Genomic DNA, 25,753 nt, shown 5'->3' with positions numbered 1-25,753 from the left:
TGAATGTTGTGTTGAGATATGCATAATGGGGATCAGATATATGTTGAGTGGCCAGCAGAGCTGTAAAAGAATGTGTGGAACAGGGATACTGTGGCAGTACAATGGCACAGAGAAAAACTTGATAAACTCAATTCAGAGTGTAATGATGACATGCTAACTTGGTATTGATAGGAGAAGTTGATGATATTAAGAAAGCTATAATGCTTCTGAAGCATTAGTGCAGTAAGATTGGTGTGGGCTCCAAGTAATGAATGCATTGGTGAATTAAGATTAGTGTGGGCTCCAAGTGATGAATGCATTCTCAAGTTTTTATCTAATTTGGGATTTACAAGAAGAAAGTTTTATAAGTTTTTGGGCATGGCACAACTTTGATTTCAATAATGCTAGCGTTTTATTTTATGCAAAGATAAATTTAGTGATTTATATTTGTGTGCCGGAATAATGCATTACGTGATGTGACATCCAAATATTTCTTTAAAGGTATCTTTGGTAATGTTACATATTGAGTTTCGAAAATGAGGGGCATTCACACGGGGTTTAAATCTTTGGGGTAGAAGTGAGGATTGTGAATCATGTGACAAAGATGTCGTGGTTTAGCGAGTAGGTGCGATTCCCCTGCCTCCTCGGGGGAGATGGGGACTTTTCGACTGACAGGACGCACTACACTGCAGCGGGGGATATAGAAGCAGAATTTCATGCAGGTGTCTGGCCACATTGTCGCACTTGCTCCTGCAGAGAGTGGCAGTGTGCTGGTGGTTTCAAGGTCAGCAGGTGGTGAAACGGGCGGTATAACCAAAGTAGTCTGGTAACACTGGTCTCCGCCCCTCCCCCTGTTCGCGTCATCCGTGTAAATGGCGATATTTGTGGGGGGAATTCTCCTCACAAGCTGACCTTGCAGCCTTTAACCCTCGAGGTTTTGTTCCCCTTGTGAATGCCCCTTATAAGGACTGAGTGTCACTAATGATTGCTCGCATCAATTAAGTGCATAGGCAAGGTCATTCTGTGGAATTTTTGGGACAGAGACATTACTGATGCTGCAATAGATGATTCATTCATCTGCAAACTGCATGGTAATAGTATGGAAAGCTGGGCGAGTTGGTTTGAGGACATTATTAGAAACATTTCGGCATGGACACATCACACCAAAAACGAAAGGCAAGAAAACAAACTAGCTCAAACTCACAGCTCAGTTTATTGAAGGAAGTACGAGAAATATATACCTCAGGGTAGCTCAAGAGTGCACTGGTGAAAAAAGTATCAGACAAACAAACAAGCAAAACAAAAAAGAAAAGAAAACATGCCATGACAGTTTTTTTTACATAAGTGGTATCTACAACGTCCATCAGAATGTAAAAGTCAAGTATGGCTTGAAAAGGTGAACTTCTTGTCAGTTAGTACAATCGATGGGCTGCCTATGCATTTATCAGCACATCTTTTGATATGAAAGGCTTCTATTTCCCGAGTTAGCTTGTCTTTCTGATAAAACAAAATGTTAGTGTCACAGCAAGCAGGATGACATGAGCAGTTCTCGGCTAGGTGAGAGAGATTGCTACTGTCCAAAGATTTCATTAAGGTGAGTGACCTATATACATGACCGCAGGTTAAGAGCAATAAATAAACTGCCCTTATCCTGCACCTCACGAATTTTTTGCTAACTTTTGAAAGGCGAACACATTTTTTGTTCTTATTTTTGGTCAAATTTTTGGTCCACGGCATGGCAGATGCATTGAATCTTACTGGGTGTGCTGAAAACAACCGCTACACCAAAAGGATTGGCTATGTGCTAAGTTCATGTGGAAACCGATAAATGTATGGTAAAACGGCAAACTGTTTTCGTTGGGTGTCTTTCTTTGTTGACGTGTGCTCGTCTAACCTTTGAAAATCTTAATAATCTTATCTTTTTAATGGCTCTGCGTACAACATTGTCTGGGTATGCAGCCATTCCTAGACGGTTTATTTGATGTGCAAATGCTAAATTTATGGTATGGAATGCATGACTTCTACAAGGCACTCCTTAGACAAAAAACTGCAATTGCATTTTTTACAATTTTAGAATAGCCTGAGCTATAGTTGAGAAGGGGGTTTACTGACCAATGATTATACAACCAGTGTGTGTGTTATGATTGAAGATGCAGTGTTATGTCAAGGAACTCCACCTGGTTAATCTGGGCAACCTTATGTGTAATCTTAAAACTTATCCCATATTCTCTAAACACCTTCAAAACATTCACAACATTGCAGCCTGGCACGTCCTTCTCAGAGATAATTTAAAAATTATCAACAAACCGAAAAACCTTTTTGGCCAAACCAAGCAAACCTTTTCATATCAGAAGGTGTGCTGAGAAATGCATTAACTCTTTCGCTACCGCGGGGAAAGGGGCTGTTTTTACTAGGTGTGAAAAATAATTTTTTACGGCTAGATACTAACGCCTTATTTACATTGTTTAGTACTAAAATGTAGCTAAAAGAATGCTCTGTCCAATAACATGATTGTTGTACATATATTTATTACACATAATAATGAAAAAAATTATATAGAAAAGTTTATACAGTGTTTATACATTTAACACTTTAAAAAGGGTATAACTTAAAAAATAATGAGGTTAAAAAAAAACTGAAGATATACAATTTGTAGCTTATTATGTTGCAAAAAGGTTGTTCAAGTTTCAAAAATTATTGCAAAAAACTGTTCTTCTCACAAAAAAGAAAGTTAGCGAGGGTGCGCCTCGTGCCATTCTCGAAAGCAGTCCCTCGTCGGGATGAAACAAAGATAGACCCCGCATGGCTGACACAAAACTGCTGTTTTCATCTGTGTCTTTCGTTTGTCGTAGCAGAGCTTGCAATTTCGGCGTTTTTCTTGCACCTGGGGCTTGTGTTCCAACTTTTTTGGAGGTGGAGGAGGGGAAACATGTCTTTCATCCGTGCCCAGAATCTGGTTGATCAGCTCAATTCTAAATGCGAGTTGGTCAAAGCCAGTTTTTCTTGATAGCTCATCTACTTCAGGGTGATCCCTTCGGTGTGTCTCAAAAAGAATAAAACTATTCACGATGGCAATGTCGATGCAGTGAGAGAACAGCGTCTTCCACCATTTCACGCATTTCATCAACACGTTGTAAGATGCAATGAGTTGATCCGACTTGTCAACACCAAGCATGCCCTTGTTGTACTCTTCTATCAAGAGCGGCTTCCTAATGGGAATCTTGCTCCATCTGTCTGCCCTCTTCACTTTTCGCGTTGCAATGACGTGTTTGTTTGCTGTGTGTGCTGCTGTGCTCATCAAGTTTACTACGCGCTTGTCTTTCCACTGCAAGTACAGCACGTCACCGCATCGCATCCAGCGAACGTCTCCTCGAGCTGCTCTTTTCTCCCATGTGGTATCTTTCAGCTGGGAGGGGAATCCGCGGCGATCTTCGCGTGTTGTTCCGCAAGACAGAGTTTTCCGCTCAAGTAGGTGTACAAACAGAGAGAGACGTGGATGTGTAAAATTTATCGAGGTAGATGATGTATCCTTGATCTAAGTAAGACTCGCAGAGGCACGTTACGTCATAAGCGAGTCCCTTTGAGCTGGGTGCCTCTCTCTTCCCGGTGTAAACTCTGAATTGGACAGTGTAGCCTGTCCTTGAGTCTGCGAGGACCCAGAGTTTGTACCTCCATTTGACCCCCTTGTCCCGCATATACTGACAGATTCCCAATCTTCCTTTAGACTTTACCATTCTCTCGTCTACACACACGTTGCGGTACGGCTGAAAAAGCTGCGAAGAGACGTCATTGATGTGCTGCAGTAGGTTTGCTATCCTGTGCAGCTTGCCATCGCGGACGGGTCTGTCAGCTCCGGGTCTATGAGAGAAAGGCAAGGAACGCAAAGAAACGGCTCCTCGGCATAATCTCCGGAGAAATGAGGCCAGAAAACAATTCTGGGGTGTTCCAATACAGATGAAGGCGAGGCAACTCAACAATTCCCATGTAAATAAGCATTGCAATGCACCTCATCACTTCATCGGGACTGAAGTTCCTCCACGAGCCGTCTCTTTCCGCGTACGTCTGCCTCTCTAAAATATGCATCCACGCATATTTGTTCGTGTAGTCGCCGATCATGCTTATCACCTGCGTGGTGAAAAACAGCTGGAAGAAATCGACGGCCCGGACGAAGCGCCATGCGTTACTCCGGAGCGCGCCGCCGACTTCGAGCCCCGGGTTTCGTCTCGGCAGAAACTGTACACGCTTGACAGGTGCAGGCAAGGAATCATGTCCGTAGAACGTTGAGACCCTGAAAATGAGTAAAATTGCTATGAGTACACGCTCCGCCACTTGTAACCGCTGATTAGTCAACAAAGTGTGCGGCACGCATACAGCAAACACCACCTGTCGGACGTTGCGGTTTGACTTGACACATCCTCGTCATCGGTGCTAAAATCTGATGAGTCAACATCTTCTCCAGACTCACTGCTGCTGATTACATCATCTAAATTGACTGTTGATGGGCTGGATTCGCGAGAAACGTGTCGTCTTTTGGGAGCGTCTACGCGCGATGACGACGCCATGATCGATACGCGCACGCCGCAACCCGAAACTTATCGCAGCGAGAGAACACTTCTCCGTAGCAAAAAACATGCAAAACATCGCAGCTCCCTTCGTGTGTTTTCCACTTTCTAACCTAGATGGCGTTAGGCGCCCGTAAACTGCACAGCGGCGCGAGAATTCAAATTTAAAATGCATCGTTCAAATTGAACGATTATAATAGGCGCGGTAGCGAAAGAGTAGCCCGTCAATTGTACTAACTGACAAGGAGTTAACCATTTTGAGCCGTGCTTGACTTTTACATTGTGTGGAATGTTGTAGATACCACCTATGTAACAATTACTGTTATGGTGTGTTCTCATTTTTGTTTGTTTGTTTGTTTGTTTAATACCCTTTTTCACACATGTGCTCTTGAGCTACCCTGGGGTATAAATTTTGGGCACTTTCTTCAGTAAACTGAGTTGTGAGTTTGCGCCCATTTGCCTTCTTGTGTTTAGTTTTTTGTCTACTGTGTACGTGCCGAAATGTTTTCAAAGAAAGTGGGTGGTATTGGAGATGTGTAGGTGCAGGTTAATAATGTCTATTAAGAATAGAAGACATTGAGAATGGATAGTTCTTGCGGGACACCAGACATTGTGGGGAACTATAAATGTGGAATGGGTAATAGAAATTATTTGGCAAAGATTTGTGAGGAATTACTTAGTTCATAAATGAATATTGGGATGTATATTTTAAAAAAAAGGTCAAAATTAATGTGCTGCTGTTGTGGGCAGGGTGGACAGATCAGTGGCTTCTTTGGTGCAGTCATTTTCACTGACTTCGCTCAGGATTTTTGCTGCCTGTGATAAAATATATCAGAGCCCTGATGTGCTGGTTAGTTGTAGAATCATGGGGTGGAAACTCTCTTTACCTCTCTCGCACGGTGATACACCGTGGCACTGCTACTTTCACTAGTGGTGGCTGCCTTGTATACAATTAGAAATAATTCATAGATAAAACATTTCTTTCATCACGTCACTGGTGAGGTCAGCAAATTGAAGGAAAGGGGGCAGAACCGATAGAAGAAGGGTTACTGCCGAAGCTCTCCTTTCCCATTTCACATGTGAGCGGAATGCTCTCTTGTAGGCCCGCTGGTCGCTCAGGCTACTCGGCTATTCATGTAATTTAGTTTTCCATTTTTAAAATTTTGTTTCATTTGTTGGGAAGTGGACAAAATAAAAGGGAGAAATCTTTATTTTTAATCACATGTTTCATACTAAAAACTGGACCAGAGACATACAGGTAGTGTAAAAATAGCAGCATATTCATGGAGTGAATGATGATTGGTGGGGTGAAGCGTTCGTCAGTCCGTCCGTTCTATCGTCCGCCCATTCGTTCTTGCTTCCGTCCGTCCATGGGTCCGTCCATCCGGATGATTGTCAGTGCATCCGTACGTCCCTCCATGCTTACGTCCGGTCTTCCATCTGTCTGTCCGTCTGTCCATCCGTGCGTCTGTTTGTGTGGCCGCCCCTCTGTCTGTCTGTGCATCCGTCAGTCCGTCCGTCTATCTAGTGAACACTCCAAGTACAGCCATCTCAGATCTTTTCATTATGTATTCATCATGTACAAGTGCTGCCATCCAGTGGACATTCTAAGGACCGCTTTTCGGGTATGTGCCACTGGTGGCTACATACACAATCAGAGGATAGACAGATCCACACCCTAAGGAGCTTTGCCCCTGAAATGTTAATTGGCAAAAGCAGCTGTGATTAACAGCTGCAATATGTACATAATGAGTGATTATTGAACCCAAAATATCTGTACAAATGTGAAAACTATCAACAGTCAAAAGCAGGCCATGCCGTACTTGACTCAGTCACGTCTGTTGTGATGGCACACATATTTTTTTTACAGAACTCGAGTATCAAACAAGACAGATGTTCAGGGGAAAAGGGAGGTGTGGAGCGATGGGAAGTCATTGAACAGGGAAAGCTGTTGGAGACAATATTTTGGCAAGTTGACTTGTCTTCGTCAGGGCAGCAGCATTGCCTTGACGAAGAAAAGTGCGCTTGTTGAAACATTGACTCCAGTGACATTCCCGAACAATTTCTCAAAGCATCAGTTAGTCCATTACATGTATTTCAGAGACAGTATTAAAAGTTAAGGCCCACATTGTTTCAAATTGGTTGTTTGCATTTCAATGAACAGAGAAGAGCTTATAATTGCTTCACGTCATTCATCTGCATGCCAAAAGTAAAAAATCAACCAAATGTGTAGTCGAAGCAACACACATTCAAGCCTTTCATGAAACGTCTTTTGCCGACAAGAAATAAGCTGCCACCATGATAAATCATGTCAGTCCAGTCAGGCTTGAAAAAAACTGGGCTTACCCATATAGTTAAGCAAAATGAATACCTGCTCAAATAATTGACTGACAAAGTTGTGCTCACCTGTTGTTACTGGGAAATGTGAAAATCTTCATGGAACTGGAAATCCCCAAGTTATACCACAGAATGATAGATGGATGGAAAAACTTTATTAATTGTCCACCACAGAGCTGCGCAAAACATGTGACGCGTCTCGATTTAGAAATCTTCATCTAATGCATGGTTGACCTGCTCGAATGGCTCACTGCGGCTTCCGTTAGCTGCATGCCACATCAAATTGCCTACCTTTCCCATATTCATACTTTGCACGCCAACTAAGTGAGATAACCGAGTGCAATCCAACTTGTGCACTATAAACTGAGGGGCGCGAAGATATGGCACCCAGGGAAACGAAGGACAGAGCCGACACACTATCGTCTGTGTCCTCCTTTTCCTTGTGTGCCGTTATTTTTCTCCTTTCAGTTTACAATGAACCAAAACCAACTAGTCCAACTTTTTACCTTACTCATGCCAACTTGTGACATCGCTGCGCGAGTGGCATGCGTGAGCGGGGGCAAGCTCCACGAACACAAGAATTCAACCAGTTCCTGCCCTTCTCCAAAATTCCGACAATAAGAAGTAACAACAGACAAATAAAGAAACAAAAGACCAGTTCTCTAGTGCTTATTCAGCTTGCTTTATTTGTAGAAACTCGTGAGATACAATAAATGTGAACATCAACATCAACCTCACTTCAATCAACCTTAGGATGCCCGGAAACTGCAATAAGCATGCATGTTTCTTAGTCTGGGGCCTGCTAAAATTTTGTGATCTCTGAAAAATTTTCAGATATCAGACACCCTTCTGGTTGAACTGCTTTGATTTTTAACAGCGGAGCTGTTAAAACTTGTCATTGTGCTGGGTGGTGTGAACAAAAAGAGCAGCATGCATTCGCTTTGTCTTCTTCATCTCCTGCTTTGCACGTACGCGGATCCATGTCACGTACGCGGATCCATCCAGACGTGGGATGCAATAACTATGATCGGTGAATAGGCTAGCTTCATGCAAAACATCACATAACAACTATAGTCTGTGACAACCTAAGAATAAATATAGGCTCCACCAACGAGGCCTTATTGCCCTTAATTTTCATGCCTCCGCGCTACAAAAGAAGTAGTTCCCAAACAGTGGCCATAATTTTCACGCATACAACCATTACCTTACGATACTTGATTGGTGTTGAAATAAAGAATCCGAAGCACGATAAATAAACTTGAGAAGGCGCAGACTTCCGTGTCAGCTTAGCAATATATCTATTGTTTAAATCCCACCCCCCACTGCGCTCATCTCAGAGTCCACGAAGAAGCAATGCACATCTCTCGAAGGCGATCTTTTTGCGTGATACCTAAGGTTGTACTAAACAAACAATGCCACATTTAACGTAATGTTTAAAATTAGGAAATTGTTCTTTTGCGGTTTCACAAAATGAAACAGGTGCAATAATCACTTTTCATTCTGTGGTTTGCAATTTTTTTATGAAACTTTGACTGCCAGGTTCATTCGCTGTCTTCTGTAACTATAGCAACTATGACTAAAAGCGAAGAATGGAGAAGCGATCTGAGATTGACTTCGCGAATTTCGATTCTTGTGCTGCCTTAAATACCGAATGTGAGCTTCGCGTCGCCGTGCTTGTCATCGTGTTTGAGGTAAACGCCACTGTTTCATTCGACGCCTTGTTTCAACGAAATAATAGCGTGTAGCACTCATTATACTTCACAGTGGGGATGATTGCATACTTTATCCTTAAGTTAATGTCTAAGGCGATGTACGGGGCTAAAGTGGCGGTGACTAAAAGTTCTAGGTGAACTTCTTTTTTTTTTTTTGCTTCGACAACTTGCATTTTATGGTGTTGCCATCACCTCGGCAGGCCTTGAATATTCCACTTTTTCAAAACTTGGCCAAGGTTGCTGCAACAGGGGTCACTACCTTCAATGAATGTGCCTGTGCAAAGTTGTGTCTGTGCAGGCAATGGGTTTTTCTCTTTCCTGGGAATGCGAGTGAGTTGCGTGCCAGACATTGCTTTCACGAGGGAGTTCAATGCATCCATCTTTTCTTTCATGGGGCTTTAATTTAATATAGGCAAGTTATATCTATGCATAATACATGCAGGCAATACAGGCAGGATGAAAAAAAAGTATAAAAAATTAAGACTTCTTAATAAGATATCGTTAAGGAAGATACAATGTCTTAGAAAAGGAAATGTTCCTCTTTTTTTTTTTGCTTAACAATAGTTTTATTGGCGTCAGATCATGATCGATGTAACTGATCCTGATTGATCATGATCGCTGCATCGATAACGATCGATGTAGCAATATTATATAGCTCGCGTCATTTCCCAGTTTGAAGAACCTTGCACGACGTTTTTCATGCAAGGTGTTTGTACTTTGAGCGTGCGACAAGCATTTACGCAGCAGGCATTTCAATCTGGCACGTAATTATGCGCCGGTGGTGATAAATTCCAGTGAAATGACGCAGCTGTGCCAATTGGCACACGTCAAAGTAATCACACACGCACATGGTGACCACAATTCGCTTTTTAATGCATACACCAATGCATATTCTCCCCACCATCTTTGTTTACTCTCGTACGGTGTGACGCTGCCAGGTCCTCTCGGTTACTTTTTTCTTACACCTCGCCCGCACTTACAACAGTCATATGGGTGCACAACACAGCGCATATTGCAAACGATCACCAAGATTGTCACGTTGTGACACCAAAGTACTACACTCTCACATGCACATGCGGCAACGCTGATGCCACACCTTTTGCGGGCGGTAAATCACAGACCCGCACGTTCCACAGAACACACACGTGTACATTCAGACTTCACCTGCACCTTACTGCACACGAATGACCACGACGACAATCATCAAGAGTGGCCATCCTAGCGACGCAGAGAATAGACGCCGTGTTTCTGCTTCACGCTGCCTAACTGACGGAATGCGGGGAAGCTCTGCCGCTTTGGTGCACTTGAAACACTGCAAAATCATAAATTCCAGCATCGAATGATGGCCGACGACGGTTATCCCGAGGGCGAGTGCATGAAATAGCTTCTTCTTGACGAAGAAACCGCAGAAAACTGAGTGGGCGCCTGACGGTGCCGGTGCAGCAGCACATCACCTCTCTTCGTGAACAGCACCAGGCTGAATTTGTCATTGGTTCATCGTGACTCTAACGTCATATTACTGAGCAGCCGCAGTTGGACGTGCATAATACAAATGGACAGTGGTACACTTTACTTTTTATTCTTAGCTTGTCACCGACTATATTCACAAGGCTAGAATTGCATAACATAGCATAACTAGTCATGCAGCCAAAATCACGTGACATGTTAGCACCATGAAACATGTAACTACTCATGTGATTCATGTGACTCGAAACCGCGTGACAGTTACTCTTGTGACATGTTCGCCAAAACAAGTCAAGTACTATTCACATGGCAAAAAATCACCTGACAGCTACTTACGTGACATATTCTCTCTATAAAGCATGTAACTAGTCATGTGACTCGAAATCACGTAACAGCTAGTCATGTGACGTTCGCCAAAAGACATAACTAGTCACGTGACTAAAAATCACGTAACAGCAACTCACGTGACATATGCCAGTCATAAACCATTAATAACTAGTCACGTTACTCAAAATCATGTAACAGCTAGTTATGTGACATGTGGGCCAGAACATGTTTATTGAAACATGTTTGTTCATTGACTAGAAGTCACGTAGCACCTACTCAGGTGACACGTTACTCCCAAAAACCATGTAACAACTAGTCACAAGGCTCAAAATCATGTAACAGCTTGTCACGTGATATGTTTGACAGAATGTAACTAGTCACGTTACTAAAAATCTTGTAATAGCTACTCACGTGTCATGTTTCCCATGTAACTAGTCACATGACTTGAAATCATGGAACAGCTAGGCACGTGGCATGTTTGCCAAAACACGTAGCTAGTTACGTGACTTTAAATCACATAACTCCAAATCACATAACAGCTACTCACGTGACATGTTCCCGCCATAAACCATGTAACAACTAGTCACTTGGCTTGAAATCACGTAACAGCTAGTCACATCACATGTTTACCAGAGCGCAACTAGTCACTTGACTAAAGATCATGTAACAGCCATTCATGGGACATGTTCCCGCCATAAACATGTAAGAACTAGTCATGTAACCCAAATCACGTGACATCGCTTGACAACTAGTCACATTATCAAAAAACACTTAGCGTCACGTAACAGCTCTCTAAATTATTTGTAACTGGTCTTGTGACATGTTTTCGCCGAAACCATGTCACACGTGCGTAGTGTTTGGAACCGACAGAAGCCGCTGAGAAGGGTAACAACACCTAACCATACTTAGTACTACTAAGGTTTTGCTTCAGTGCCACCTTCCTCATCATCATGAACAACTAAGGGTGTGCGAATAGTGAATTTTGGAACATAATCTAATACTGTTTGAATAGGTTTCTAATCGTAAGTAGACCATTTTCAAGACAGTCTTAGAACACCAAAACAATTTACTTGAAATAAATATTCACAAGCTTTTACCAAAGACCATTACAGTAAGTTTTAATCTCCTCAAGATACCTCAATTACAAAAGCTAAGGTATAAATTCGTATACAGCAAGAACTAGAGCCTTCGTAATATTTTGTAACTGTAGGTTCAAATATAGCATTAACTAATGTTATCAATGTTAGACTTTGTCAGCTGATTAAAAAAAAATTGGGACACAAGAACTGAACAATTATCAACCAAACACTGCTTATACAGCGAAAGATGCAATGAAGCAGATGAACCTGTAATCACAACATGGCCATTTCATTGAAAACATGTCAAATCAGCATTTAAATTTACACTTACCAAAACAATTTATGCAAATGTAACACTATAACTTGTTGTTAGTCGCGAAGCTGAAAGCAGTTATTACAAGATGGATACAGGAACTGATTAATGTGATACTTCAGCATAGTCAGAGGCGGGTTATCCGGTATTCAAAGGGTTCAAATGAATCGGGCCTTTTGGTTTAAGGGGGCTGCTCAAGGGCCAAAAAAATTGGCTGACTTCGTTGTTTTGCTCGAAAAAGTTTAACCCTCCTGTAGGATTCCCCTGATAGAAACATATTATCTATTTCAATAATCAATATACAGGCTTGTAAGAGGTTGTTCGTTGCATAATGTGCATAATCTTGAAATCAGCTCACAGTTCCATAGTCTGTGGTAAAAACCTTTTACTCATCCAAGACCATGCATTGTGCAGAGGGACGGAGCTGATCCAGTGGATGGACACATAAGCAGCTTGACGAGAATTTTAGCAGCTATGGTCCAACATGCAATGCGAAGGTGTATAGAGAGTGGTTCCTGTTTGAAATATCGTTTAATGCGCTGAATGAAAATAACCAGTATGAAGCTGTTTCATAGGTTTGCTATAGTATGCTTTCATTATAGTGTAAGCAATGCACTATGAAATATTTGTATAGTACAGAAGTTCCTGATTATGCAAGGGCTCTGAAGGAGTAATGGTTTGATTCTTTGCTTCTGGCATTGCCGTTCTGTCTTAATTCCTGCTTGGTGGCTATATAGGGAAACTCAAAGGACCATCACTTGGTAAAGGTTGTGCACAGGAAATATTTACAACATATATCCACTATCTGGTCGCCACCAGACCCTCACCACGATTTCTTGAGCGTTGTGGTGGGGATCTTCAACCGACCATCACTTTTGAACTTTTTTACGCAATGCGCTGCATGGCACATGCTACCACTGGCGTCTCAGGTGAGCATGATGCTTCTCCAAGCCAACCGGATGTGCGCAGCTTGTTCGAGATCACATAACACCGCTGCCACGCTCAATGATCCACGAGGCAGCACGGTTCTTATGTTTTAAGGCCCACCTGTCAACTTCGGCAGTGCTCACATGCAGGCAACCAAAGCGTGGGCTACCGAATCAGTCAAGCTGGAGCAGATAGAGGAAGCTATTTTTCACAAAGGCGCTTCCTGATTTTCGAGAGAAGATATGTTCTCTTCAAATAAGGGTATACAACTCTATAGGTTTTACACGGTGTTTGGATTGCACTTCTAAGTGTTGTATGTATTCCTTCTTTTCGTGTAAACTTCTTGCACAGTTTACTCTTCTTTGAGTGTGGTCCAATGAACCAGACAAATCTTAATGCTGTCCATGTGTCTGCTCTCCTGATTTAGTTAATTATTACGATGACAATCTCTACACGTGCTCTGCAAGAATGGAAATGCCCAGGTGACTTTAAACACTCTGGAGAGGTTAGAATAAATACGGTTTGTGTTCTCTGTAGCTAAATCTAAAAAGCGTCATGTCTCAAGCATGACCAGATGACAAAGCGGGAAAAAAAGGAAGTGGGGCAAGGGGCCCTCCATATTTTTTTTAACCGGGCCCACTGCGCTGTTAATCCGGCCCTTACTTAGCATAGTAAAAGTTGATATAGAGGGGGGTCTTCAAATGAAACACATTCATACGGCAATCAATATGGTATTGATAGTCTCGTAAAAGCTTGGTCTGCGTGAGATTCACTTTAGGGATTAAAAGAAGAATGACTTTTAGCTGTTCCAAAATTTTTGTTGTTTTTGGGTTCTCCCATCAGTGCTGATTATTAGAAAACTATTAGAAAAATATTCATCATTTCAAATATTTTTGAATATATGCTATTCGATTCGAGCACCGAATCGCATACAGCGCTATTAGATTTGTTATTCAAAATTTTTGAATATTCGCACACACCTTTCAACGTTCCTTCTCTGTTTCCTTTCCACCCACTCCCCTTTTCTGCCACAATAAACATTTTTTGGCGCCCCACTGTGGTTGTCTAGTGGCTAAGGTACTCGGCTGCTGACCCGCAGGTCGCGGGATCCAATCCCGGCTGCGGCAAAAATGCTGTAGGCCTGTGTGCTCAGATTTCGGTGCACGTTATAGAACCACAGGTGGTCGAAATTTCCGGAGCCCTCCACTGTGGCGTCTCTCATAATCATATGGTGATTTTGTTACATTAAACTCCACATACCAGTCATCAAACATTTCTTCGCATCTCTACAAAAAGCTTGGCCTCACTAGCAAAAACCTTTAGAAAAGCTACGTCAAACATTAGCTCTGCTGTAGCTTCTAGCCATGTGCCACCAGTGCTGCTTGCGTTTTGTCTTTGGTAGAGAATAAATAGTTTTCAATGTTCCTTTTTCCCACATATATTTTAGCTGCATTAGCGCCATAAAAATTGTGGCAGTGTTGACGTACCTTTGTCTCCATGTAGGGAAAAGGTAATGGCCCTTCTGGACACTGCATCAAAACAACCATGGTCTCCCATGGATATTGTGGATAGCATTACTGAGCCAACACCTCCTGGTCAAATTCACATCTGGGACCTTGAGCTTCGTGCCCTTGTGTCCAAGCTCATCAGGCAAGCGCAAGAAGGTAAAGCTACATTTTTTAGCCTTACGTACAAGTTCCAGCTGCGAATAAATTCTGCACTGATTAAAATAATTTGCCCTCAATACAGTAGACCCATTGACTACGAGTGCTTGCTTTTTGCAGAAAAGTCAACCAAGTCAGAGCTTCAGGCCTGGTGTCTTATGGTGCAGAAGGCTCGCCAGAATGTTTTAGCTTACTTAAGAACTCTGGATTTTTTCAATCAGAAGGAGGAGGTGGACTTGGAACGGCTCATGCAGGAGCACCTTGACTGCAGTGCTTCAGGTGCAAGCTGACTATTATTTAATGGATTTCATTCTTCTTTTTTTTTTCGTGGGCACCTGTGTCGGGTGGAGCAGATAGGCACAATGGGGCAAATAAATCAGATGATTGTGTGTTCGAGGGATGCTCCAAAAAACCAAATTGCATTGTAGTGGTAAATTTTTCTGTGGGAAACTGTTTATTTCGGCGTCGTAGGTTCATTAGCACACAAAATGATGGGTGGTGTTACAATTTTTTTTTTAATTTAGCGTCATAAGTCTAACGTCACGGATTTCTCATCACCTATTTTTGTATTTACCTTGTTGCTTCAATAAAAGTTTACAAAACATGCCATGTGCCGTACTTCTGGCGCCTTTAAAACACTTTTCTATTTATTTTTTGCCGATAAAAAATTGTGCATGCTGCCGTCAGTTAAGACGCCACGGCAAGCTTGCGCAAAAACTTCCAAGGCCAGGGTGGTGTTTTTGTTGTGAGAGGGTAGTATATCACTATGATTTGTGTGTGTGTGTGTGTGGGTGTTGCTTGCCGGGAAATATGCAACCGCGAAACCAAATGAGCTTTGCGTGGGCGAAACTAATGTAAACATCCCGACTTCCCTTCATCGCGCAACTGGTGCAATAGCGGCACTAACCTCCTCCTCCTCTCTTTTGAGCGGGGCACCCACATCGGTGGCGGCGCCCGCAGCGCTGATGCGCTCGCTCCGACAACCAACCAACGCACAGAACAAAAGGCGGGCGATTTTCAGAGGCACACTTCCGCAATCGACGCGGCAGCCGTCCCGCCTCGGACGTTTTTTTCTTCCACATCCGGAGGCGCCGCTCGGATCGCACGGGCTGCCTTGCACGATGGTGAGATGGGCAGCGAGGAGCCCGCCAAGACTGGCTACCTGCACGTGCTACACCAGGGATTCCTCAAGGTATGGAAACGCGCGTGTCATTTTGCATGGCCGGCCGTTCTCTAGTCGCGCTTTTACCGCACGAGTGGGATACGCCGCGATCAGTCTGCTCCGTTACAGACTTGTGTACATACCTCACTGTTGCGATCCACTTTCGTTTTCTTAAATTTAATTTTGTCTCAGTATATGAACACTGTGTGCTGCTTCCTTCTGGTTCCAACTTCCGTACGAACGTTTCGCGGAGATGATGAACGCGTGCGCACCCTTTCTCGTTGCCATCGGCGTCGCAGCCAATCCTGAAATGTAGTTAGGAACGGGCAGGTTGTGTGCACGGTAACCTGGCCAGTGGTGGTGTTCTTGCAGAAGTCGTGGTTGCACAAGTACTGCGCCCTGTACGACAGCGGCCGCCACGGCGTGAAGCGACTCGAGGTGTACGACTCGGAGGAGGGCTTCTCTCGCCATGCCCAGCAAAAGTGCATCACCTTGGGGGACTGCATTAAGGTCGTGCCCGCGTTGCAAAAGCAACAGCCCAACGTGTTCGAGGTGAGCCACTCGGGAGTCGATCGAAATGTACGCCGCCCTAGAAACGAAACTGCCCAGCTGTGTACAGCGCGCTTTGACACGTTCCGACGCGCGGTGGGACCAAAAAAGGAATGCCGAACTTGCCACCTCGTCTTGCAGAATGTTTAAGAGTGCTGTTCGTAAACGACCTCGATTTCGTTGGATGCTTCCGTTCTAGTATAGTTCTAGTAGCGGAAGTGTTCATTTCTTTTTTTTTTCAGTGGCATTTCTTTTGCCATACCTAATATAATCTAAATGAGGTCTATCGTTGATTGTTAATCATTTATTAATTACATAAGGGCTGGCAGCAGTCGGTTCTCGCTCTCCTAAACATGATTTTCCTTTTTTTACGCCAGCTCTTTCGCTTTTTTTCCCTCAAGCGGCTTTCTGGATAGGACACAAGTGCGTTGGGCACCTGTATGTTGCGAAACAGGTTAACAGACGAGTGTGTCTATCGGTAAAATTTAATTTAATTCTAGCGCGCATAAATCTGCGGCCCGTCAGTAGGCCAGAATAAACACGCCCGCAAGCATCTCGCCCATTGCCCACATTTTTTTAAACATTTATACTGTGGTTAAAACTCCCAATGCGATTCGCGGATTGTCATAGATATGCCGTGAAAGATTGTGATGTGGCCAATACGTGCGCCCCAAGTTCAATACTTGATCATTGTTTACCTTTTTTTTCTTTTTTTGCTCTCTATGCTGCCCTTGGTGCTTGCTGAGAGTGGAAGCTGCGTGTTGACAGTATGTACTACACGCGCGTTTTGTCGCGTACTTTAACCACGAGGAGCGCTCGTCACTTCTCAGGTGCATACGCGCACACAGAGCCAGCACTTCTCTGCCGACTCGTTCGGCGAGATGACAGAGTGGATCGAGGCGATCCGAGGGGTCACGTTTGGACAGCAGGCTGTCGCGACATCTGCAGCGCAGGATTCGCCCACCCTGGAGGAGGAGAACACCCTGTACGGATCTCTTGATGCCCGTAAGTTGGTCACTAGTCGACAGCCGGTACTCTCCCCCGTCACCATAACGACAAGCCAGATAAAATCAAACTTTTTTAAGTGTGAGTGTATTTTTTTCTCAGCGCTATTTTCGTTAATGTAGTGGTAAAAAAGGGGGGTCATTTTAATGGTCGCCAAAGTTTCTTTATCCAAATTCTGCTAGTCGCCACACCGGACGTCATTAGGACTTGAACAGTTCAGCCGCCGTTTTCGAGAGAATTATTTGGCCCATCGTGCGACCCCGCCGGCATCGGAAAGCCGTTCTCACTGAAGTTCACGGTCACACGTGAGGGTTCGAACCTCTGCTCGAGCGTTGTGACAGGCCGTGAATGGCGTGGTTGGTCGATTCGCGAGATGGCGCTTCAGCTGGCCCTGCAAGATGTTAGGTCACTGCTCCGTGTGCTCGCCTTGTCCTATGGGGTCATTACACCATTTCGTTAAAAAAGGGAACAGTGGCAGATCATCATCATCTTTGTACATGCTGTGGGGAAGCTAAGGGAACTACGGAATAATGAATATGGAGATATACACCCATGTCTTTGGGCACGAACCTACATGAAGTGTTGGGTTTTAGAGACATAAATGGGATGCTGAACACGTCCGCGATATAAATTAGAGATGGTTAGGGTATTGGTGGCAGAAAAGTAGAAAGAAAGGATGACAATGCATAGTGGGGAAAATAACGACATTCTGTCGTAAGTGGCAGAGAGCTGGGTGGTTAAAAAAATGGGTTGATTTAAGCGAGCAAATTTTTTCTTTTTGTTTTCCCGAGCCCAATGGCGCACATTTCACCGTACCGTTATAAAAGGGACGCCCGTAGCACCCATCCATCCGTCCTCTCTCGTTGTGCGCCTTTCGTTTTGTCGTGTGAAGTCATCTAAAGGCAACGAATTTCGGTTACCGCACTCGGCGTCCGTTTATGTTCTCGTATTCACTCGGGACAAGAACTGCTTAGGCGCCGCTTTAGTACCTTTTTTAAAATTTTGTTTTGTACTTCGGCCGTAATAATGCGAATTAAACTGAATTGCACCAAGTGTTTAACGTGCCAAACACCGCGATATGATTACGCGACTCGCCTTGGTGGGCGACTCCGGATTAATTTTGACTATACCTGTGTGTCTTCATAGTGACCTCACGGAGTCAATAGAAAGGCACTTTGGAGAATAAGGCGCGGCGTACAAGCGCGGTTTGTCGCGTCTTTCCCTGCCGCGTGTCTCGTGCGAGATCAGCGCGGCTGAGTGCCGGATGTTCCGCCTTGTTATCGCTGCGGTGTTCTTCCGGCACGGCTGCTGCTTGCAACTGGCGCAGCAGCCACTGCACTATGGGGCACTTCCTTTGCACGCCAACTGCTAGGCATGGCACCCTTGCTTTACCAAGGCAGTTGTAGTTGATATAAGGCGCTAAAACTCGGCAGCAAATGACAATAACCTCTGCTCATTTTGAGGAACGTATGCGTACGTGAGCAAGACCGCATCAGAGTTGCTGGCACTGTGTCCCAGCATGGCCTGTAGGGTGCCTTGATGTCCGCGCGCTCCAAGCATGGCCGTGACGTGGGTGACCTCATTGCTTCCGCCGCCCCATCGTCCGAGCACGAGTTTGGGCATTTACTAAGCCTCAGCCTCCCCACTAAGACGACCGAAGCGCGGTAGCTGATCACCTCAGCGACTAAAGTCCCGCTCTTGCTCTCGGCAAGGACGGCTGTCTGGCTCAGGCTGGAGTACACGCCCATTGATGCAGGCTTGTGTGCGTCCGCATTTGAGGAGGAAATGCCCCTCACGACTTCTAAAGTTGTAACCGACTGTACTTTATGCTCATTCGATTGCAGTAAGGCTAGACCGGTACTTGCGGGCGGCTGCTGTAGCCATGCATGGTCATAGCAGTTCGAGCGTTGTTCGAAGCTTACGACTAACATTTTGGTAAGCATCGACACTATAGGTTACGCAAGTGATGGGCTTCGTTATCGCTTTCACAGAATTCCACAGCTGGTGGCGTAACAATTCGCTGAACGAATGTTTGGTGGTGCCAGCTCTTAGATGTGACATGGCCAGTGTACCTGAGGATGAAAGGCTTCGCATAGTCAAGCTCTACACTAAAGAATACAGTCGGCATGCGGTCGCTGAAGTGGTAAACAGCTAGGTCACTGAAGACCGTTATGATGCGCATGTGCCTCCCCCCCCCCCGTCACCTGGCTTCAATGCAATTGAAAATGTGTGGGGCAAATTGCATTGCAGCGCCCCCTCCGCTGCAATGAGCCTCCCCCCCCCCCCCCCTCCCGAGTATGCTGTGGTACGCTGTGGTATAGATTGCTCATTGCAATGCCTCCTCCGCTGCAATGAGCAATGTATACACGGGGCAGACTTTGCGCCTCACCCTCTTTTAGGAAACTAAAGGGGGGGCCTCCCTGATTCCCCGCCACCGGTATGAATGCTTATGCCTCAAGGTACAAACACAAAACGCTTGGTTTCGTTAGTCTGACCTTCATGCTCAGCCAAGGCCATGCTAGCGTCTCAGCTTGACCGGTCGTGTCGTTCCTTTTTTTTTTCCCAAAATGCGATCCACAATGGACTCGGCCAACGCTCGGTTCTTATTGTTTCCGCATTGCGGACATCAAGGCCGACGAGTTCGCACCGACATTTATTACCGCGTTGATCACGTGCTTTGTATCATGCGCATCGCGGGTCGTCGCAACGCCGGCCATGCAGCGAAGTCCCGTTGAAGAAAAAGCGCGCTCGTAAGCGTGTCTGCTGGCGGGAACAACGGGCAGCTGGCAGCTCAGTGCCGCAGTTGGGAAGCCTTGTCTTTGCCTAAGTGAAGACATGCAACAAAGTTAAATTTCTGCCAATGGTCTCGTCTTTTCCCAAGCGAAACCGCGCTCGACTAATTTGGTTTAAAATCGCTCATCTCTCTTCGCGAAAAGCTTCGTTTAACTTCCTTGACGTAAGGGAGACTGCGTGACACGCACCGCACTAGGCGGAGTTCGCGGGTGCCTGTGTGACAGGGGTATCAACCGCGTTCAACACAGACAATATCTTTTTTTTTTTTTTTGAGGCGGAATGCAATCCCGACCGCGGCGGCCGCGTTTCGATGAAGACGAAATGGTAGAAGCCCATGCACTTAGATTCAGGTGCACGTTGAAGAACACCAGATGGTCTAAATTTGCAGATACCTTCAGATTCATTGCGGTGTCCCTCATAATGGTAACGTGATTTTGAAACCTGAAACCCAAACAATTATGAAGGCTTAATTAGCAGCCTAATTTCGCCTTTCTGGAAATGCTACATTTCCGAAACGCGCACCATGCAGTTAGCGTTGGAAATCCCGAAGTGGTCGTATGAAGTTATCGTTGCACCGGCTGTAATGAAAAGTCTCCGCAGATTGTGGCAAACCGAACCCCCTAACCGCATTCCCTTCGATTTCAGCATTATTACACCTGCCTTTCTTTCGCAGCCCACGTGTTTCGGGTGCACGCCCTGCCGACGGAGGCCGCCGAGAGGTGCGGCCTACGAGGCTCCTTCTTCCTGCTGGTCGGACCGCGGGGCGTGACGCTGGCCGAGCGGGGCCCGCGCGGCGCGCTGGGCGCCGCGCTGCTCTGGTGGCCGTACAACAGCATCCGCCGGTACGGCCTCCTGGCCGGCACCTTCTCGCTCGAGGCTGGACGCAAGGCGGCCTCCGGCGAGGGCCTGTTCAGCTGGCACGCCGCCGATGCCGAGGACATCTTCCGAGCGGTCGCCTCGTGCGTGCGCGCCTCGCTCGACGGCTCGGCGCTCCTCGAACAGCTGGAGCAGCACTGCTACGAGAACGTGCCCCTGGGCCCTGGGGGGGACTCTGAAGACGTGCAGCACGTGCGCCGTAACGGCGCCGAGTACGCTGTGGTGCAGAAGGCCTCTTCGAAAATCTTTCAGCCGCAGTGAAGAAAGGCCGCTTCTGGTCTTCCACTCGGGTGCGCGTGAACTAGGCCAGCATACTCCGCGGAAAGTGGCGTAGCTGGCATAACCGCCCAACAAATGCATGACGACTACCTTTATGTGTCCCTGTGCTTATCGGCTTGTAATAAACTGTTTGTGCACAGTTTGCAAAACTGATTTTCTGGTGCTCAATGTGGGCGACTATCGCGAACAGTCGTCATTTCTTTGAATGTACTTCCGAAATGCTTTCTCGCATCTACGGCTGTCGTTCTTTTGGCGACCGGAATTTCGTTCGGTGAAGTAAAAGGCTTCATTAACTGGCATCCTGCAACACAGGTTGCCACAATGCAGTGGTAAAACTTTCTTACTGAAGTTTACTTGCTATATTGGACACAACTTACTCAACGGAAACTAAACTTACCATCATTGTAAAGCAGTAAAATGCAATCAATACGAGAACTTTGCCATTCTGAACCAAACCCGGTAATCCAGTTTGCCAAGGTGGCTCGTGACCGAAATGATCGTGACGTCATGTGTTTTTACAGCGTCTGCTGTAGTCTGTAGAGTAGATTTTTTATTACAGTGGTGAAAGGAGCTGCGACAATTATACTTCGTGCCATCGTGCTCCAAAAATGTAAGATTAGTGTCACACCTGTCCCGTTATTAGGGAGGCGATCGCCGGGCTAATTCCAAGAGCCGAAGTATCGGCCCCCCGAACCGCACCACGAAAGCGTGGACAATTTAGAAGTGGTCCTTATTGGTGCGCCAGCGGACGCCGGCTGTGGCCCAAAGAACAAGACAGAGCCGAGAGTTGATAAACAAACAAAATTATATTCTCATTAACGGCAGATCAAAACACAATACACACGTATGCACACTCCACAATAGTTACATACAATACGTCACCAAACAAACAATGTACTACACAGTACAATCAACCACACTTGAAACAACGGACACAGACAACAATACGCACCACAATGCAGTCGCATGCATTGAACAACCAAGACACTTAAAGACCAAAGAGATATAAAACCTATTCAGTCCAAAGTCCTTGGAACAAAAGTCTGAATGATACTCTTCCGAGAATCACTCACTCAAAGTCCAGCGTTGTTGTCGTTCCGCAGCTCTCGAAGTTCTCTTCCAGGAACCCTCCCGTCTTCAATTGGCCACTCTTCCAACTTCAACTTCTTCGCCGGAACACGTCGGCTTCACACTCGCAGCGGTTGCCACGGGTCTTCGCTCGATAGCGGTAAACACACACTCTTGCCTGTAGCTCGAGCCGTCCCTACGGACCACAAACTTCGCCGACTACACGGCGGACTCTCTACGCACTCTGGCGCTCACTTCCGTCTCCTCCTGTTCTGTCACTACGGGCAGAACCTTCGCCGACTCCACGGCGGAATTCCTACGCGCTCTGGCGTTAACTTCCGTCACCTCCTGCTTTCTCGTCTCGGCCGCTCGATTAAATACCTTCCGCGCCACTTTCCAGACATTTCTCGTCCTTTCGTCGGCGCGATACGCAGCGAAGGCTGGAGAGAGGCGAGACGGTTTGTCAGCCCTCCGCGTCGGGTGACTCAGCTCGGCGTAGCCACGCCTCCTTCGTTCTGGAAGTTTCTAGCGCTTGCCCGGCCGCCGCTGTGGGGTGAGGAGGTTCGTCTGCGAAGCCGTGCTTCTGCGGGGAGAGCGCGCGCCCGGGAGCCTTGGATGTTTGCTTTCTTTTTTTTTTCTTTTTACCTCGCGGCGTTTCTACCGCCCGTTGTCGCAAGGATTTGGCGGCGCGCTCTCTTTTTAGCGCTCGTTCTGTGACACTGCCCCCCACTTTAAGAATATTATCTCATAATATTCAAAACCACACAAACGAGCGCGAACAGTCACCACACATTCTCACAGACTGTAACACAATCCGTCGCTCATGACACTTCACATTCACAATATATCACTCAATACAATCGTACATTGTAGTTCAATTCCACAACACATGAAATATAGCCACAGGTATATGCCCACAACACTTCATCACACATTCTAAACAATACAAACGTACAAAGTTCTCTCATTACAACAATTATACAACACTATACATCACATCACGGCACAACACTTCGACACTTGTGACACAGGATAACACAACATTAACAGAACATATGGCACTCAACACTGCCAAACACATTCTGCTTTGACCTCAGCACTTATCCTGCGTACTTCGAGCAGCGCTTGCGCCCCCTTTTGCGGTGCTCGCTCGATCTCTTCTTGTGTTTCCACGTTCCTTTTCGGCGAGCCCTTTCCAACGACGATATCTGAGGCGTCGTCTCAGCCATCGTTGTCTCTTCCGACACCGTTAATGCGTCATTACATTCGACGGGTCCTGTCTGTTTATTTACCCGCTTGATAATGCCTCTACATTTTGCCCGGCTGGCCAATTCCGTCTCCTTTACACTGTCGGTCGGTTGAGGTCGTGCCGACGTAAGTCCGGTTGCTCGGCCCGTGAACTTATTCGACACGATCGACTTCTCACTCACTGTCTCTTGCGCCGCGGCCTCCCCTTGGGCTCTGGTGAGATCCGTCACGGGATGTTCCTCCACTGTATCTCGCGGCCGCTGTGTTGGCGAGGGCTCTATCTTCGGGTCTTCTCCCAAACATTCTGGATCACTTGGCCCTCGCGCCCCGTCGATGTTTCCGATGACAAGGTCATACAGGGGGGTCGTCATGCATAAAGCAGTAACCTTCCCGCTGAAGTAAGGGCTTTCAACCTCAATTTCTGCTTCGGGAAGCATCCGAACTGTACGGTCAATTAAGCAAACCGGTTTCGTTCTGCCTGTCAACTCACTTTCCCGTACCAAATCTCTCCTCACGATAACAGTGGAGCTGCCGGTATCTCTTAACACCGTAATCTTTTTGTCCGCAACTTTTCCAGGCAGTGCTGGCATTCCGTTCGTTACACCGTTTGGCTGTTTTGACATTACAGCACCCACAATAGGAATTTTCTCCCCGTTTTTCAACTCTACGAATCCATCAGTGACGGCATTATTATCAGATTTCGGTGCCGCTTGAACACAATATACCTGGTGAGTTTGACTCACTCCGTTGCGACATGCGTCTGCCTTGTGCCCAGTCTGACCACATTTGAAACATTTTACAACCGTAGGGCTCGTGAAGTTAGTTCGGCAGTGGTTAGCACGGTGACCCACTCGGTTACACAGAAAACATCGCGGAATGTTCTCCGGTGCACGCTTCTTTTCCTCGGGAGCCGATTTCTTCGAATCCTCGGGACACTCCTTCTTGACTTTGGCCAAATTAGTGCCACCTTGCGCTTCCAAGAATTGATCAGCTAATTCAAGCATGTCTTCAAGTGACTTAGCTCTCCTCTCTTTCAAGTACAGCGACAGGCTTGGGTGGCAACTAGTAAGAAATTGTTCTCTAATTAGGAGCTCTCTAAGCTCATCGTACTCTTGCGCTGTCCCTGAAAGTTCAATCCATCTGTCGAAATAATGGCAAAGTCGGGCGGCATACTGCGTAGCCGTCTCACCATCAGCTGGCTTTCCTGTCCGAAATCTGTCCCGGAATCCTTCCACAGTGAATCTAAATCGCTTCAACAAAGCAGCCTTCACCTTTGCGTAGTTGGCTGCATCGGTCGGCGTCAGCCTACCGTACACACTGAGCGCTTCACCACTCAAGCAAGTACTCAAAGCAGTTGCCCATTGCTGTTCGGGCCAATTCTGGCTCCTCGCAATCGTCTCAAATCTGTGGAGGTACGCGTCTAGGTCGTCCTTCCTTTCATCAAACGCTACGAGCAGCTTGCTTGGGTTCAAGCGGAAGCCGTGATCTTCCCGTTCGCTGCTTTCAACTCTAGCTTGGGCGGGAGCTTCGCTTCGCTGTTGCAAACGGAGCCGCTCGAGTTCCATCTCGTGCTGCCGCTGCCGTTCCCTTTCAGCCATCTCCGCTTCTCTTTCTTCTCTCGCCCTTTCGGCTGCCAACTTTTCTCTCTCCAGCTCCAACTTCAATTGCTGCTCTCTTTCTTCCTTCAGCTGTCGCTCTTTTGCCTCTCTTTCTTCTTTCAGCTGTCGCTCCTTTGCTTCTCTTTCTTCTCTCGCCCTTTCAGCGGCCAGCCTTTCTCTCTCCAACTCAGCTGCCTTTTCTTCCTTGGCCCTCTCTGCCGCCAACCTCTCTCTCTCCAACTCAGCTTCTTTTTCCGCTTTGGCTCTTTCGACCGCCAACCTCTCTCGTTCCAACTCAGCTGTTTTTTCTTCCTTGGCTTTCTCAGCTGCCAACCTTTCTCTCTCCACCGCCTCTTTCTCCTTCTGGCTTACCCATTTCCGTAGTTCGGCGCCGGAAAGACCCATCTTCTCACCAAGCGCAACTAACTTTTCGAGATCCATTGTGTCTCGCAACTCGCAAATGAAACCTTGCCGCGTGCAAAAAGTATCTGCCTAAATCAGTCTATCGGAACACTCCCCTGCACTCGTTAACGAGAACACTGAACAACACACAAAATCGTTCCGATAGCACTATCAACAACTCGAGGCTCTTTCTCACTACTTTGGACACACTGTGCACCAAAAGGTCCTGTCGCGGACGCCAGATTAATTGTCACACCTGTCCCGTTATTAGGGAGGCGATCGCCGGGCTAATTCCAAGAGCCGAAGTATCGGCCCCCCGAACCGCACCACGAAAGCGTGGACAATTTAGAAGTGGTCCTTATTGGTGCGCCAGCGGACGCCGGCTGTGGCCCAAAGAACAAGACAGAGC

General features: G+C 46.1%; 2 protein-coding genes across 2 annotated transcripts in view; both read left to right on the top strand.

Moving 5' to 3' along the window:
• The window catches only part of LOC119175959 (Phosphoseryl tRNA kinase), a 119,099-nt gene extending 104,128 nt beyond the window's left edge, over nt 1-14,971 (top strand). Inside the window, exons 7-8 of the mRNA XM_075877154.1 lie at nt 14,204-14,364; nt 14,485-14,971. Of these exons, the coding sequence (XP_075733269.1) occupies nt 14,204-14,364; nt 14,485-14,654 (331 nt within the window). The 3' untranslated portion in view covers nt 14,655-14,971. The remainder of the gene's footprint in view (nt 1-14,203; nt 14,365-14,484) is intronic.
• A 138-nt stretch (nt 14,972-15,109) lies between these two features.
• LOC119175960 (docking protein 1-like) lies at nt 15,110-21,181 on the top strand. The gene is made up of 4 exons (XM_037427036.2): nt 15,110-15,556; nt 15,899-16,078; nt 16,906-17,080; nt 20,547-21,181. Exons 1-4 carry the CDS (start codon nt 15,494-15,496, stop codon nt 21,008-21,010), a joined length of 882 nt encoding a protein of 293 aa, XP_037282933.2. The 5' UTR covers nt 15,110-15,493; the 3' UTR covers nt 21,011-21,181.
• Nucleotides 21,182-25,753: the final 4,572 nt, after the last annotated feature.

This window comes from Rhipicephalus microplus, chromosome X (genome assembly GCF_043290135.1).
Source record: "Rhipicephalus microplus isolate Deutch F79 chromosome X, USDA_Rmic, whole genome shotgun sequence".
In the NCBI taxonomy this organism is placed as follows: Eukaryota; Metazoa; Arthropoda; class Arachnida; order Ixodida; family Ixodidae; genus Rhipicephalus; species Rhipicephalus microplus.
Note: the sequence above shows the minus strand (reverse complement) of the source record. Positions and strands in the feature narration are given on the sequence as shown.